The 18,310-nt window shown below is 41.8% G+C and overlaps 1 protein-coding gene and 1 pseudogene across 2 annotated transcripts in view; both read right to left on the reverse strand.

Annotated features, from left to right (window-relative positions):
* The window catches only part of LOC135904455 (uncharacterized), a 38,450-nt gene that overhangs the window by 5,314 nt on the left and 14,826 nt on the right, over positions 1-18,310 (reverse strand). For both annotated transcript variants that reach the window (XM_065435274.1, XM_065435273.1), the window contains 8 exons: positions 16,859-16,903; positions 14,883-14,939; positions 13,968-14,030; positions 9,500-9,562; positions 8,103-8,210; positions 7,091-7,138; positions 5,271-5,336; positions 2,106-2,153 (listed from right to left, as the gene is read on the reverse strand). In XM_065435274.1, coding sequence (XP_065291346.1) covers positions 2,106-2,153; positions 5,271-5,336; positions 7,091-7,138; positions 8,103-8,210; positions 9,500-9,562; positions 13,968-14,030; positions 14,883-14,939; positions 16,859-16,903 — 498 coding nt within the window. The remainder of the gene's footprint in view (positions 1-2,105; positions 2,154-5,270; positions 5,337-7,090; positions 7,139-8,102; positions 8,211-9,499; positions 9,563-13,967; positions 14,031-14,882; positions 14,940-16,858; positions 16,904-18,310) is intronic.
* Positions 9,818-9,929, reverse strand: LOC135904469 (U6 spliceosomal RNA; annotated as a pseudogene).

Here is an 18,310-nt window from a genome sequence, read left to right on the forward strand (position 1 = left end):
TCTTAGCAATATGTAGCACGAACTGAGTATCACAAAGCTGTATAGGGAGTTTTTCTTGTTGCTCTACAATTTTGTTATTCACACGTTTCATCTAACTATAATACTCGAGAAGCTGGTTAGTTAACTATGACTAATTATGTATTTAGGCGGAATACAAAAAAAGCAGTCTTAGTATCTCCAAGCGACGGCAAACATTGCCCTGGTTCTGTCCAGCTACGTGGCATTTGCATATTTTTAACTCTTGGTGCATGATAGTTGGGATATCCTGTATACATCGTGCTGCTTCTATCTATTAAGATGTGTGGTAAAAATTTATTCAACCAGGAGAACGAGAACCCTAGACGCACCTTATTCAACAAGCGAATATTTAGTGCTGTTTATTCGGAGATCGCACTTTCTCTATTCCAATGCATATTGGCCACTTCATTTTACGGCCCAAGTGCAAGAAATAAATCAGAGTCCTCCGAAATCTTAAAAAGTTGGAATTACGCGAAGCATGTATTTTCAAGCAGAGCTTGCAACAGATCATCAAAACAAGCGTGGGCTTTCATCGTTCAAGCACTATGATCGGATATGCGTCAAATTTTGCGTAGTGTGTGCGTTGCACTACTAGCTCCATACAAGATCCTTAAAAATGCTGCCTTCACTCACAGATATATGAAATTTATTTCACTTCTGTTCATTGAGCATGGTATGCTTCCACATCGCCCTTGGTTTATTCCACGAAATTTGTTCCAAGCCCTCTCAAGTTTTCATGCAGAAACAATGACACATTTACCTATTGAAAAATAGTTCGCAATAATTTTATTATTACAAGGCCTACTTCTGTTCTCATCCAAAAAGTAAAACGTCTCAAAATTGAAAAATTATCATACGGCATTAAAATTTCCCACAATACCTCTCGTTTTCCAGAAGCCTTGCAAAACCTTACGCATATCACTGTCGGTTTTACGGAGAAACGCCTGTGGGACGTACCTGACGTAACATATATATAATATCTGCGGTCATTTTATTGATGGGAGGCTGATTAGTTCAACCAAACTATTTCTACTCCAAGCCTCGCGAAATGAAGTCACGTGGTATTTAATCGAAGGTGCCACATATTATGCCGACAGACCATGCGACCAAGCGAATTATATGTTATATAATATTACAACTGTAAGCTGTTGCTATATTTGGGAAGCCATGACGCGATTGCTTTCTTTTTTGGCCACCAAATAACACTGTCATCATAAACGAGTTTTGCGCCAAAACCACACACACAAGAAAGGAGACAACACGGGCGCTTGTTGTCTACCTGCTTATTTGTGTGGTTTTCGTGCAAAACTAATATTATGTCGGATAACCAACTAGCCCAGCAGTACACTCTTCTAAAATACCACTGCTATCGTAGATATCTGTGAATATATACAACCACCAATTTTCTTGCAAATATATATGCTGTAATGTGGCGCTGGCAGTGACCGTAAGTACTTGGTGGAAAATTCGCTTCAAGAACTGGGTCATCTGTAGAGAAATATTTGCGGCCAGAGAAAAATAAAGGTACGTTTGATCATGGCGCAAAATGCGGCCATGTGACGTCATACTGAAGGCAGGAAAAGTTTAGCTGTATTATCGTAGATAAAGAAGAACCTGAATATCAACCGAAAAGATCAAATACGAAGACGTATTTAAAGTTTTTTTGGTGGGAGACTTTACATAGGTGTAGAGTTCTGCTAAGAATGGTGCATTACAGCCAAAAAATCTAATCGATCAACCACATCCCCCGCATCAACTGTCATGCTGAACTTTTGTCGTTCTCATTCCGATTCACTGGTCCCGTTTTGTCCGTACACTGTAGTAGAATTCTATTCATGCAGACAATTTAAATTAGCCTGTTTTCGATGTGTGTGAATAGGTACAGGGAACATGTGCGCGATGAGGGCCCCGTTATTACAGCACGGAAATATGGACCTGATCGAATGACGAAGGTCCTTTTCAAGACAGCCTTTGTGCTTTTCCTAACTCGTCCCACCCCTGAGCCGACACTCGCATATCTGCACCAAAGCTCAGCTTTCTTTTGTTGCAATATTGGCTATGGAAGTGTAAGACGCACTATTACTCACCTCCACCTCCTGTGGCGTTGGCATCCACTCCGCCACCTCCACTAGCGTCTTCATTACGAGAACATAAAAAAGGCTGCAATTACGAACCTTCAAACACCACAAGCACCTAAGCCCAGACGAGAATCATGCATTACTCTCACCGAGGCTGGTAAACGCTGCCGTAACTTGACTTAGAGTTGCACTTGCATAGTGTCGGCAGCCACATTAGCATTACGTGGCTGTACCAGAGCAGCGGTTCACTTAAAAAATTCCTAGCACAGGCTCGGCAGGATACTTGCCAACCTAATAGCAAAATCTAGACAGATTAGTCATTCTTTTCTCTTCGGTATCTATCTTAGACGCATTTTAGACGAGCCGCATAGCAATAGCCAAATTCTGCTCATTCTCTAATTAAGCTAGAAGTGCATATGAGGATACATAGGCAGGTGCCAAGACTACCTCGAAAACATTACTTTAAATGATTATTCTAGCGTGCTTGTCTTTAGCAAATTACTCACCGGCTTTCACATCTGTAGTCATTTTTCCTACATATCTCAATCATCTTACAAGCATAAAGCTAGGTAGCATGCAAGTAGGCTATTCTACCCGTGATACCTGTGTCAACGCGGCCACTTTGCATTGAGGAATGCTTACTTCCTATTTGATTGAATGTTGATAAGCATATGAGACTCTTAGAAACGATGGCTGTTTCCCAACTACTGCGGGCGAAGAAAGGCCCCAATGCAGAAATCACTTGAGCTCATGTGGTAAATTCCTAAACCTTTACAATCGAATTAGTTATAACATAGTGTTTCCACTACAACTAATACTCAGGCAGTTCTAAAAATTACGCGGACAAGCAGACGGGCTTGATAAGCAGCAGCAATGACAAGCTACGCACAGTAATATCAGCGAAAACTTAGCGATCATCACAACAACAACGCTACTTGCAGCTATGGAATATTCATATTTTGATAGGGAGAAACATTCATGCACACACCTGGCTAACTGTTAAGAATAAAAACCGCCATAATAATAATCACTTGCAAATACTGAATATCCTATATTTCTACTTCCTTATGATACACTTGTGGGCACGCACAGTCTATACTTGAGATGTTTCCCAATAATTTTGCAACGGCAATGGTCTCCTACCGGAACCTGTGGTTGCCTAATTGATTTTGACTGCTGGCTGATTTGTTGCTGCAGTGTAAGAGAATGTGTCGTATAATTTTGTGGAATTCCTCATAGTTGCGGATCGGCACATTAGTTTTTTACCTTTTCTACGGGAGGCACTTTCTCCCCATGTAAGCTTATATTCTATGTATGACTGCCTTGCTTTCGTGGCGGTCCTTATTCGACAAAGTGGAATTTTTGCTTGGATATCCGCCAGACTTAATGTGTATTCAGCTACAAACCAAGTCGATCTTGCGATTCGCGAGCACATTCTCTTTATTTAGCAGCGTACGCCGCTTTCTGAGAAAAATGGTGGCGAAGATTCTACTCTTGTATATGTCAGGTGTGTCATTGCGCATGAAGTAACCTTCCCTTAAAATAAATATTGCCTTGGAATCCGATAGAGCACAATATTATACTAATGTTCAGCGTTGAGGCGAGAAGTTTGACATCTCTCATAACAAAGTGCCCTTCGATGTTCAAGATATCGTAATTTGTACGGAAAGTATGGTGACATAAGCACATCTGATTTTTTTTTAAACGCATAAATGTAAAAGCAGAGAAAATGACGTAATGTTGTGGCGTAGTGGATGAAGTAATGTGAAGCAAGTTTGAATGTTCGCTGTTCTCTGTACGGTGGGACTGGAACACCACTGTAGATGTTTTAACGCTCCATGACCCATATTTGGGTACCTGAATAAGATCTTGGAACACTGAATAAATATGGCATAATGCTAAATATTTGACTAGTCTTAATGAGCTGGTGATTCTGTAAGCAATTTTCGATAGAGAGGTAAACATATTTTGAATGTCGAGGAGCCGCAAAGTACGTCAAATTTCTACACGACATTCACTCAGGAAGTCGTGCAGCACGTTGTTGGCTCCAGGTGGATCAAGCCTTCAGAGGCATCCCAGTGATTGCTCCTCTCGAGGGTCTCCTTGCATAAAAGTTTGGGAAGTGGAAAAACTGTAATTATGTCATATAAATCGTCACCTTTCGAAAGAACAATGCGAAGCAATTGGATAGGCCAACGCAAACAGCGAAGCAGAACTGGACGCTAGCCAGCAGCCCGTGAGCCATCCCGTGATGCTGTACCACTTGGCCAACCCGCCAACTCAATGCCGTAGAGTGAGTCTGCCCAATAATGCCGGTCATATGTTAGGTCCACATTAGTTAAGAAATAAGGTTTTTGGGATGCTTCCCTCGTGAACGTACAGTGGGCTCACGGAAACATGGAGTCTTGACCTGGCCCTGTTTCAGGTGGCGGTATGTCTGAGTGTCAGAACGCATACACAGCGGCGCTGAAAGTTTGTCAGGGGCAAGCGTGTTATACTTAGTGGCACGAACTTTAAAACAAATATCTTTACTTTGTTCTAAATTAATTCTTTCACCACCATGAGTATGTCTTTCAAGGGCCACGCAATTTTAGTGGTCACAAACACCCGGGGAAATAATAAAAATTCCGGCCGAAAGCATCTCAGGATGACCATCGGCGTTAATGCGACTAGCGTTGAACCAACCTAACAACATGTCGCATGGTCACCACTGAAACGTATCACGTATGAGGCGTCTATCGCAGCCGGACTTCTCTCTGGAGCTTGCCTTCATCTATGAGTGGCTCACATCCAGTGACCCAAATTACCGACAAAGAGGTTCATTGAAAAATCGTCACATGCCTTGCGGCACATACCACGAGGCACATACCTGACGTCAACGACGATCCAAGGTATCGTGAAAGGAAAACGGTTTGATCAGAGATAGATCAAGGCATAGATGGATAGATAGTGCAAAGTGCGTATCATGAACGTGATTATCAAAGTAAAAATCGGCAATAGGAATTACCAAAAAAAACAAATTACGTTTCTAAAACAAAAGCTTTAGATAGAAGTGAAGGTTCAGTGTCATAGCCCAACATCGCGCTTTGCCTATAGACAGCAGTACCAAACCCTTGTCAGGTCCTTATGTGATATTACAAAGGGAATAATTTAATGTAACTCAGGCGTACTCACCTGAAGCGGTACCGGAGTCTTCCGCTCCAACAGCTGCTTTCGTTATCTTGACCGCAGCTTCGGCCACTAAACAAATGTGAATCACATGTAATGAACATAATTCGTTTATAATGCATGTTAATTCATACACATCTCCTGCTCACTAAGTGGCTAACAATAACCGAAATAAGTGAGTGCTGAAATCATCTTCTGTCGACACTGACTGCGCCGTGCAATATGCGAGGAATTGTGGTCACTTATTTTTAAGGGTGCCCAGTTGAGACCTTATCCCGTATTTTCGCCAAATAGAGTATTATCAGATTTGAACCAAAGGTAATACAAGCGACGTCCTTCCATTTCCTGCAATCAGTGTACTTTGGCTGCTCCAGCACCTCGATACAAGTATACATGCTTCCCTGCTCTAATTTCCACCTATTGTATTTAGATCAACTCAGAGGACCTAGACACTCTATACAAGAAAAGCTATGCGGCCATCGGAATATTCAGAGTTGTCGAGCTCGCTGTGTTATACAGTATAGGCTAATGCATGAGGTACGCTAGGCTCGCTAATGAAGTCGAACTAGGTTGCCTGTAATCCTCGCGCTTCCACTCTGTGAAGAAGGATGATCCGCTAACAAAAGTCGGACATGTTAGATTTCTTTTATGATGAGTTGATCATTGATGAGAAAACAACCACATGGCGTTGCGATGAGCGCGACATCGCATGATTAAGAGTTTGCGACATTTACGAAAGAAAAACGAACTTCGCGGTCAATAGAGGGAAGAACAAAGTAAACGATAATACCAGTAAACGATAATATTGCCGCCGAATCTGGATCTTGACTTCACCCAAACGTGTCGGGCTTAGAAGTGTTCCTGATTTGTTTTGAAGTATATCGGAAAGAAGAATCAATACACGTTCTTGGCGTATTCCTTTTTCCTTTTTTAAAGGTTCCCTTGTACGTGTGCCACGAAAGCGCTATCGTTAAAACGTCAGCTGATTCTATTTTGTGGTGATTAGCATGCTCGCAATGTTGTAATTTTCTTGATGGCACTATTTGTCATCCTCCAGTTTTTGCACTGAGCTCCATATGCCATATAAATACTGTTGAACCTAGCTTCCCGAAATGCTGCGTCATTCTTGCTGGTGAATTAGGCTTCCCAATACTATGTGCAATAACGGCATATTTGTTTTGAGTTTAGGTCACATATTTATTGTGAATCGAGTACATTGATCGATGTGCGTAGTTCGATAAAATATTTTGGCAGCTTACTTGAGGCGTTCACATTCCTGATTTGTTTTGCGAAGTTCCTTAAACTATAGGTGACGTGTGCGTCACCTACAGTCACCTATATCATGATGTTCTGGGCTCTCTGCAATAATACCAATAGCGATGCGAAAAGCGAGAAAATAAAAATATACGAAATAACTTGATGGTCATAAATTCTGGCACGTCGATGAAAACGTTTTTCTAGAAACTTCCACTTGCAGCGCCTAAATAACCCGCATTGTTCACAAAGCTATCGATGTAGTTGGCAAGCGCAGTTTCGCGCAGATAATGGTATATTTGTAAGCAATTATTAATGGCATTGCTATTAAAAAGCTCTAAACGAGGAGAATCCAGCCATTGCAGTACAAAGGGCAGTCGTTATTGTACGCCTGTACGCACTAGCACGAACAAAGCGCGACTAAACATAGCACGGAAAGTAGAAAGTGCAGCACGAAGCTAAAGCTCAGCGGTGCTGCAGGTACCCGCTCTATAGAGACCCTTCATTGTGAAGTGGTCACAGCAGGCATTTGATATTCCAAGAGAATTTTGCTTCGCGGAAGCTCAACTTACATGTATTTCCTATTTGTGTTATCAACATTCCTGTCATACTCATTGGACCTGCAAATACATACACAACGCATCTGTAGAAGATAGCGGGCCCACCAAGTTACGTAAAACAAAATAGTAATATACACTCAAAGTAAAGAAAGCTTCGTAATTATTACTGAAGCCAGGTACAGAGAAGTCAGTAACTTGGCATCAAAAGGGGATGATTTGAGAGAAACAAATGAAATGAACACAACGGGACCAGAGCGTGTGTTGAGCAAGGAGCGTTGATCACCAGAGAAGTGAAGATTTCGGTAACCAAAACTGAAGCAACGTGTGACACCAGGTTAGTTGGTATTCCATGCTGATATAACCAATGCAAGAGTGGACACGGGACGCTAGTAAGGTGACAAGCAGAAGTACTGACTTCCAACTCGCCGTTATTACAAAGTATGAGAGCTTATATATGCATTTAGTAAAGCAATGAAGGGGGCTAGTTGGTGAAGGTTCATGGTTATATTGCACTTAGTTTTACACTGACGATATTAACTGAAGGACAGGACGTATGCATGGATATGCATGCCTTTTTGTAATAAACGCCAGTTGGAAGTCAGCTCTTGTCCTTGTTGCCTTACTAGTGTCCCATGTCCACTCTTGCGCTGTTTACATCAGTAAGCTAACCAAAAATTGAAGAAGGCAGCTACACAGAAGGGAAGAATGTGGCTGCATTTTTTTTTCATTGCTTATCGCATTAACCTCGACGTTGATCTAGAGGTAAGCTCAGCAGGGATTTTTTTTTTAATATTTTGTCTCGTTCATCACTCTTCTATGGGGCATTGTTATATGCGACTATGGCTTCTGTATAGTAATTTGGGTGTTATTTTTCTTATTGATCGAGAGGTCACGTGTTAGTTGAATCAGCGAGAAACCCGCATCATGTGACGTTATAGGTCGAACAGTAAACAATGCGGCGTTGTTCGAGCAATCGAACATACAAGAGAGTTTACATTTGTAACAAAGGAGAGATTTCACTCACCGTATCCCATTCCCATGCCTCCCATGCCCATACCTCCCATTCCCATTCCTCCCATTCCCATGCCTCCCGTTCCCATGGCCATAGGGTCCATTATTCCACCATGTCCAACTGAAAACAGAGAAAAACAATGGCACAAATTCAATGCTCAGTGGTTACAAAGGTTTGTGTAGGCATTATTTTCCCTGTGCCATGGAGTGCCTGTCCAATTATAAAGCAGTCTCCCTTTGTATAGATTTTTTGTGCACCCAAAACGCCACCTTACAATATGTCCTTCGATATTCCTCATGCTGAAGACGATGCAATAATAACCGTGAATCAGATTTAGACAAGTTTTTGTTCATGAGTGATATTTGGGATCTTTAATTCCTCATTTACTATTAGAATGGTTTGACAAGTGGGGTGAACAAATGTCTATCAAAGCTTGTTCCCCAAAAATGTATGAAGAGAAACCCGAGACACTGGTGGTATACCAGGGTGATGCAGCTGATCGACCGCAAAAAGCGTTGCGCCTTTACAGGAGCTGCCTGAACAGCAGCAAATTTTCGTTTATAAACTCACTTATAGACGGAAGCTGCTAGAATGCTTTTATTGCAATACCCCTCTAACAACATTCATAAAACACCATTTATCTCAATTCTCGAAAACAATCAGTCACCCTTCTTCTAATCCAACCTCAATAACTGTTAATGGAGAGCCTTGCTCTGCTGCTGAAAATATATCTGAAGATATATCTGAAGATGGTTCACATAGAAAAGTGGGTGGGAAAACGGCACCGCGGTAGCTCAGTCGGTAAGAGTATCGCATGCGTAATGCGAAGACATGAAATCGTTCCACACCGGCGGCAAGTCGTTTGTTGATCCGTTTTCATTTCTGTTAATTTATAGTTTCCTAAATTAAATTAGTAAGTACAAGCGATTTCCCCTATGCCATACTTGGTGTATGTGTTGGATTTTTACGATATGATTAATAAAAATTGGGCCCCTTGGTTTCCTTCATTCTCGTTCCTCTCACTCTCTCTCTTTATATATATATATATATATATATATATATATATATATATATATATATATATATATATATATATATATGTGTGTGTGTGTGTGTGTGTGTGTGTGTGTGTGTGTGTGTGTGTGTGTGTGTGTGTGTGTGTGTGTGTGTGTGTGTGTGTGTGTGTGTGTGTGTGTGTGTGTGTGTGTACCCTCTTGTGCACAAAAGTGGCGCTTTATGTAATTGCGGGGACATTTTCCTATAATGTAGCTAGCACATCCACGCTTCTTTATTGCCAGAAGTAGAGCAGAATGGCAATTTCTAAATACATTTGGTTATGAAACCCTCATTTCAACGATCGCACACTACAGCAAGATTTTTGTTGGTAAGAAGATAGCAGCCACCCTTACCCGCATTCCCACTTCCATCTTGTTGCGTTCCAGCCGCTGGAGGGTGATCCGTGGTTGCATTGCCTAAATAAATATGGATAAAGCGCATTTGTGCTACATGTTGATTGTAATAGTAGCTTTAGGATTTAAATATACATTGTGCTCAGTGTTAAGCAATGGTTAACGCCCGGACATAAACTGTATGCAGGTGAAATGCCACACTTGTGCTACCATTTTCTAATTAAAATACGTTTTCACTGCACCCTATACGAGGTGAAACCATTTGATCCCCGATGTAGTTTTATTTTCACGGAAGCTCGAGAGAGAGACACAAGCTTTAAAAATATGCTGCAAGGTGCAATGCCTCACGATTTTGCGTGTCATCCTTCCGGGGGGGCCGTGCTAATCCTCTCAGTATCGTTCAGATTTTAAAGCTAGTTTCAGCCGAGTCTCGTGCGATGGTTAAATTTTGTGTGCAGGTTCAAGTAGTTTAGCTTATTGCTAAACAGGACACTATATAAAAACATTTTTGTTGTCAACTACAACAACGTATTGTAGAAAGTCATAATACATAAACAATGAGAAAAATTCACAGATGATTACGATACTCCCTCATGCGAAAGTTGAGCGCAGTTATATAGGTGAAAAAAATATATATATAGTGTTTTCATTTCGCAATATATAGTAGCAAAGAATTTGAGAGAGACACGTAGCAGAGTCGGCGATCGTTGAAAATCCGATGACTCAGTGAAAGCTCCAGTGTTATCGCTGGTGCCGTGTGGCTTCCAGAAAGTATTGCACAATTCCCATCGCGCATACAATGCGATTAAAAAAGAATTGCAAACCATGGCAAACGAAAGAAGCGCGAACGAGAACAAACCAAGCAAGCCAAACAAGCGTGAGCGAAAGCTGACTCGAGCGGACGATAGTACGAAACAAGCGGTCCGGCTGAAACCAGTCACGACTACGCATCGAGTGGTTGGGCGGGTCTGCATGACACCAGTTTACCGCGCGCGCGTCACTGAAGGGGCCGCTCTCATTGGTCTCCATCGTTCGCGGCTCACGTCTTTCATATCCCTCCCCGCGTTGGCTCTTCCATCTTTCGCTGTGCTCATTCGCTCGATTACGCCGCCGACGCCGCCGACGCCGACGCTCGCCGCACGAACGGGATCCTGAGAGCTGCGCTCTAAGACGTTTAGCCATTGCAACAGCACTGATAAGTCAAGCGAATGGAAATTTTTGTAAGGAATATTATGCACACTGTTCACCCGGATCTAGACCTCATCTTGGCGTGATTGTGTGTCTGAATCGCCTCGGACGCAATCAGTATTTCGTGCCCTCGCGCTCACTTTCCCACCGATTGAAGTTGACAGTGCACTGTCTGTGAATACTTCCGCACTTACTGTCAGTTCTGCTTTCAGGAGGAGTCCTTTTACCCACAAATTGTGCAAGAAACATCCTGTATTCGTGTTTTACTTTGTCCATCCATTTACCTCGCCATCGCAAAAGGCAAATCAGTGATGTTTTTTAATGCGAGTCTTCATTGTACCTCTGCGTTTACTTACTTGCGTGCGGCAGCAACATAAGGAGGAGGATTGCTGTCGTTTCAAGGAGCTAGCACGCTATCATGCGTGAGGAAAGTGGGCAGAGTATGTACCTCGAGACTTCTTGATAAAGCAAATTTTGCTGTATACCACTATGCCGATGCAAATATATATGGCGTTGATAATGCTGCATCATCACTGTAGGAGCTACAGACGCCAGGGAAAAAAGGGCCTTAAAGAGCCCTGACAGCTATCTCTTTAAAGGGAAACTGAAGTAAAAAACGTGATTTCTGTTAATAAATAGACCTGGTACAATACCAAAAAAGAGCAGCTATTACAGGAAAAAGAGGGTAGGTATAAGCAAAAAAAAACATTGCAAGAATGAAAGACGGAAGACGACGCCGCCATGAAATTATTGTACCAGCTAGCTGTGACATTATATGGATCGTAACGGTGCATCATCAGACCTAGTAATTTATTTCGTTATAACGTTGCATTCTAAAATAGCATGACTCAACTTCGCAGGTTTAGAGGTTCTTTAGACAGCCACAACTGCCCAAATACGGATAGATAGGTTGAAATACTCGACGTCACTCTGGCGGACTGCCACTGGGGTATCAGCAAAAAATCTCTAAAAAAGTCATATGATGGCGTTGTCTTCATTTTGTGTGCTACTATTTAGCCTGTGACTTCGAAACGAAGGATAATAGAATTGAAAGTATACCTCATCACTTTAAACTGTCTTACTGTTTCTCTTTAATAGCCCTTGAAGATTTCTGCGAAGGTCCCCTGATTAGTCGTATCATCTGGATAAAAAAGTTCAGTATGATGTGATGTAAGTTTACCCTCGCGAATTGTAAAATTGCTCTTTAAGGTCTAAACCACATTAGGAACATTGTCCAATTGGCCCATTTTAGTGCAAGGTTCTAGAGGCCGCTGCTCTTTTTATTGGAGCGTGCCATAACCCATTATAAGTAGGTGTAGTGGCGGGCCTCCGAATAGTGCTGCGCGAACAGGTAGGTAGGCCCATGTATGAAATCATGTCCACATTTTGTTGTTAATCGGCCAAGCAAGATCCCATGAACATGCGGCTTGGCCAAGATGTCTGACAATAGGTCAGATATTTTGTAGAGATCTGATTTCCAAGCCTCCTCAAAGCTTGTGCCCTTTGTAACTTGGAGCCAGTAGCCCATTATCGAACACTTTATTTTTAACTATATGTTACAGATTTCTTTTCCTCGCACTCAAAGTGTACTACAGGTTTTATTCAAGTGTAAATTCTTGGTACGTATGTGAAAAATTGTACATGCCTGAATTGTAGCTTTCCCTTACTGAAAAACTTGTTTGCTGTAGTGTAATCACGAAAATTTGAATGACTCTTTCCTAGCTAACAGGTAACGTTTACACAATCATATGTCACAGAAATAAGAATCAAATGGCTACTGCACACCAACAGCACCTCTAAATTATAAAGAAATGGTTTCATTAAGCTATAAACAGCATAAAAATGTTGAAAAATTAACTAGTTTGCTTTTTTCTTCCTTTCACACCTCATCGTTTCTATCACAAGACACCTTGTATTACCCGTCTGTTATTAACAGCAGCCATTGGCTGCGTTTTCTTCATGTAAATCAATATGTACCTAGGTATTTTCTTCATTGCCTGAGGCCTTAGGCTATTTACGTAGCCTAGACGCACAGCTATATTTGTATCGTAGCACGTTTCATGCATTCAGCTAAGTCATTTCTCGTGCGCTGCCATGTTGTTGGCAGATAGTTTACTGCTTAAAATAGAATATAATGAATGACGTATTTAGAGTCTACGTCACTGCTCTACAGATCGTCATCGTAATACTCACACGTTTCTTTAAAAAAGCTTTTTTTTTTTTGTTTATCTCGTACGCGCCAAAACAAGGATCTGATTATGAGGCATGCTGCAGTGGGGGACTCTGGATTAACTTTAAATATAGGAGTTCTTTAATGTATTTACGCGCTCGAGCAAAAGAAGTGAAATTGGCAATTTGAGAAAAATGTGCTGTGGCAAAATTATCTCTATGAAATATTGAATTGTTTTGCACAGGAAGTTTTATCGATTAACACATATTTATATTGCATACATTAGCGCATTTGTGTTCACCCCATTACGGAACTTTGAACACCATCTCGGTATTGTGGGGCAAACTATGCCGTAATAAAGGGAGAACACATTCAATGAGTCTGTGCTACTTCTCGTTTCCTTATTGTTTGTCTTGTAAGAGATGCTTAGCAAGTAGACAACACCGGCTGCTCCCCCTCTGCCTTTTTATACGTGTTCATAAAGAAGATATAATTGGTACAGGAAAACAGCAGACAAAAACTGTGACTTCAATAAAACTTGGTGCCGGGCTAGTTGGTGATGCATTCTTTAAAACTGATGGTAGCGCTGAAAAGGACGGACACACGGTGAAAAGACGTCGTCGTGTCGTCTTTTCATCGTGTGTCCGTCCTTTTCAGCGCTACCATAAGTTTTAAAGAAAAACTGTGACATCTGTAAGAATTTTTTTCAGAATTGTGGTCATGAGTTAATTGTCACATCAATTAAAACCACTTGCATTGCGTCAAGGCACTTGTCCTTCTACGGTTTCCTGCAATTTTCATTAATTGTGATATTGAATAAGGCTTGTCTGTAGGTGAAATGTATCATTCTGGTGTGTGGATTTCGCAGGTGTGTATTTCACATAAATACTTATATCAGTGATTGCTTAACATTTCAAAGGAAAACATCTTTGTGGTATTTCAGACAAAGGCCCGAATGAAAGTCAGGTATACCCGCGAGGTCATCAAGGTAAAAAAGAAAAGTTAGAATATATAGCAGGTGGGCTCCGCAGTAACTGGATAAATAAATCGTAGCATGCCTCAAATATAACAGCTGGCTTTGGCTTTGCAAAAGAAGGTAGCTGCACTCACCGGTGGGCTTTGAGGGAATCTGCTTTGCTGGAGCCTTGTGGGTAGTGTTTTTGGTCCTGCAATCTAGAAATATACATCAGTGCAACATCTTTTACACTCTACACTTGTATGCAATTTGTGTAAGGCAGATGTATCGGTCACCCAGCTGTCGATGCTTAAAGTGCTTGCAGGAGCGCTTAAGTACCGAAGAAAGTCGTTGCAAATGTGCAGTGTCGCGCGCTTGCGCTCTCACTTCTACGTTTACGGGCGCCTTGGTTAAAATCCATTTCAGCTCCGAGAACTTTTGAGACCAAGTACTGCCAGTACTGCTGTCTGATAGAAGACATAGAATGTTTTTTCTGGAGTCAATTTACACGAATCCAGAAACGCAGCGGAACTAAATTTTTATGGTTGGCTGTAGCTTAATTTATTCCTAAAGCACGCGCAGTTTTCCATTTTCCTTACCTTAACATATTCTGTGATGGCTGATACGGGGGGTCGTGTTCTTCTTATTGGTTTGCTTTTTCCCTAACTAAAGAAAAAGTCATCTGGTCGTGGTGCGTACTTTTTTCTTGTCCCTGCAGCATTTTTAAAAGAAATTTCGTGTATCAAATCTTGTATGAAACCTGGCCATGTGTTTAGTCTTATAGGTACTCAAGTATACATTTGTTAAGTAATTCATGACGACATCATTACGAACAGTTTCTGGCAATAACCTAAACATCGGCTATGATTTGAGGGTATCTGTATCGTCCAGAATAGTTGCAACTGCAAAAAGCAGCACATGTAACCTTCTCTTCATGAACGAGATAAAAATGCTCAAGTACTTAGCATTACAATTTGCTCTTCAGCTTGCACTGCACAAACGTTCTATCGAGCTGTAATTGTTGCCGCGATAAACATGCATTTCTGGAGAAGAAGGTGGGCTCTACTCACTTGTAGGCGCCGGTTTCCTGTTCCTTGCTGGGGCCTTCGGGCTTTTCTGTCGCACCCCTAAAAACATTTAAAATGGCATCACTTGATTTAGAAGCCGCTCCTGCAAACTTCGTAGGTTGCAAGCATCTTACAATCAGTAGTCAAATTAAAACCCTTCAATGCTCTCGCAGTAGTCCTTGGCAGCTACCACAGCCGTCTACCTGCTTGGCTATATTTTTCAAAATAAAATTTCGAAAGAAATGGCTGCTTCTTTTAATAAAGTAAGTGACTACGCGGTTTTATGGATTCCGCTAGCATGTTCGAGCTTTTCAAACGTCCTGCAAATATATTTCTCCGCGCACAAGGGCCGTGTAGTTCGCAAGAAACACAGGCGTTCCTAACCTTGGCAGGAGCTAGTTGGTCAACTCCTTGTCTCTTAATAAAGGCAATCTGGCACAATGTAAATAACGTAAGGAAGAAAAAGGAGACGACAGAAAACAAATGGAGACACGTCTGCTCGAAGGCTAAACCTTACGCACTTGTTGCGAAGAGTCGGACCTCATCCAGTTTCCCATTTCCTGCTTTGACAAGTTCTAGAGTTGCATATGCTGTCGACGTTTCTCTCTCTTGTTCTAAAGTTCTAAAAGTGTCAATTTTTTTCCTTTTTCTGATACTATCAGACGATGGCAAGTGGCCTTTCGCATGCTTAATCCAGTGGAGATATGACCAAAGCCACGACCTCTGAAACGTGAGGTCCTGACAACGCAGAAACGATCAGTGAGTGGCAGATTGAAGCTCGTCGTCGTCACTTTTTAGGCATCAGGCTGCATGCCTGACTAGTGGTTTGACGGGTTACATACAGAACAGCCACTAAAGCCTTCGCCTCCTTCTTCGAGAACACGCATTCGTGATCAAGGCTCACCATATCTGCTGTGCTGATTTGTGTGCTTCACGTCGTTTGTCCGCCTAGGTGGTTATTGTGGAAGTATTTAACCGCAAGCACATATTTTTAAACCACTTTATTGTGTCTACAAGCTGGAGGCTGCCCCGTAGCAAGGAATGTTGTAGCTGCTCTGTCTTTTCGGCATGTTTGTTGTAATATTTACGTATGGCATGGTTGAGCTATGACATCATGACAGCATCCAGCTGGTATTAGGCAGGCACATGCGTCCACCGAATGGAGCTCATGCTTTTATTCCTCCGTTATAGCAATAAAATTTTTTCTTGCTGTAACGCTTTATTTTTCGAGTTATAAGACTGATGATGATATGTGGTGTTTTATGGCGCAAGGGCCAGGTTTGGCCAAAGAGCGCCAGAGTTAGAAGACTGGCCCCATAGAAAAGACCGTATGAAACTCGTAAGAGTCACACTTTTGTTTTACTTCGTTGTAGAACAAATTTACGGCTTCACCAAGTTGACATTTACTAAACCTAAAGGCTGAGTACTTAATTGGATGAGAACCTAAACAGCATGTCTTTTTGTGCCCTCCGGGTATTCATTTGCCAGTCAGCACACCTAGATGCCCCTTGTAATTACAACGTTCTACCCTTTGTTCATGCATAACTGTTTTGTCCTACAGGCAGCACATTTCTGTTCTTTTTTCAGAAATTCTTATTAGCGTACTGAAAACGTTGTAATGTATATTAGTTTTTACATTATTATTATTATTATTATTATTATTATTATTATTATTATTATTATTATTATTATTATTATTATTATTATTATTATTATTATTTAACCAAGAAAGATCATGGATTAAACATTGTCTGGCCTTTGTTCGTTACCTTTATGCTTCATCCTTAAGTGTACTTAGGACAGCGCAGATAACACATCAGCGCAAAAGGAGTCCGTGTAGGTAATCATATTTTTGCAAAGAGAACACAAGCTACATGGCATTTTTGTTTAAGCATATAAACAGCACTTATAGTTAGCCATCGAGTCATATTTGCAGTCGTGAGGCGCTGTATTTGCAACAAGCTGAATTTACTACTCACCCGTAAAACGGGAACCTGGCTTTCGGACGACATATCTGGGTCCCTCTAAAATGAACAATAGCGATGGTTTCCGCATCAGACATCGCATTGTAATGTGCTTTGTTCTATGCATTCAGCCATGTGCACAGACGTTTTTGGTGCAGTCGCGTTCTGTTGGGGAGCACATACCGGAATCGCCTTCGTGGATCACCCATAAATCGGTCCAGCAAGGTGGGATGAATTCGACACATAATAGGATGCAATGTCTTCATCGATTGACTGATTTATTGGCTTATCGTATAATGGCGTTCAACCTTCCGAACTAACATCGGGGCTTTGAGGGACGCCACAGTGTGGGGTTATCTACAATAATGCTGAACGCATGGGGTTAACGTGCACGTAGATTCCCGTACACAAGCACATTTTTCATTTCACGACCATCTGAGTGCCTCGAAAGTTCCTCAAAAGCAAGCAAAGGCTAAATGGCAAGAAGCGCGTCAGTCAGGTTCACCTGCCTTAAGCAATGCTTCTTACTTTTCTTTTGTCACTTGGCATTTACGTTGTTTTAACTCGGCGGCTAGCCCTCTCATTCCCTAATATCCACTGCTGAATGTTCGAATTCGCTGTCTATCTGCTGCATAATGGCAAACAAAGCTTCAGACCCATTGCATTCTCTCATTTGGCATTCTTCGTACCAATGAAGAAGTCAAGATTGACGTTTTTAATAAACAACAGGCGCACAGAGTTACATTATCGGAGTTCTAGAGGATGCCGTCATTCCTTTCATACGTTACTCACGCAAATATCTGTGAATGTTATCGCATGAGGGAAGACTGGAAAGAGTCGGCAGAGATCGGCACATTTGCGTAGCAGAATGCCAATGTCATCTATGTCTTCCGGCAGCCATCTGAAAGCGTACTCAAGCAATGACATTAACAATTGTACGTCAAGCGTATGAATTCTACCCCCGCGGCACTATCCCCATCCACAAAAGCCACCAGGTTCAACTCGTGTTAGCGCTGATCGCATTTAAATTGCGACTAAGTGCTAAAGGCGCCTTCATTTTGATTCAGTTGCACAATAACGACCCCCCTGGTGGTCGAACCTATTCTGAGTCCCCCTCCCTCCCTCCCGCTTCCTTATGGCATCTCTCTTAGCTCGTACGTTGCTTCGGGTTGTCGCACTCCATATTTTTTTTTTCAAGAAAAAAGACAGATTAGGTGACTTCTAGGTTGAACAAGAGGACAGAAAATACAGAAAGAAAAGACCAGGTAAACGGTTCACCGACGAGAATCGGGCATGTGGTTGTCATTGCTAGTAATAGGGCTTCATCCGAACTACGTGCACTGGTTTGGGCGCAGACATATGGCCCGAACGTCGTGGGGAGTCTGTGGGAATTACGTAAAAGTTGACGTCGTTTGGGCGTTGTAAAACCGCGCATAGGCTGAAGTAGTACCGTAGGCGTTTTGTAGA

This window comes from Dermacentor albipictus, chromosome 7 (assembly GCF_038994185.2).
Source record: "Dermacentor albipictus isolate Rhodes 1998 colony chromosome 7, USDA_Dalb.pri_finalv2, whole genome shotgun sequence".
NCBI classification, from domain to species: Eukaryota; Metazoa; Arthropoda; class Arachnida; order Ixodida; family Ixodidae; genus Dermacentor; species Dermacentor albipictus.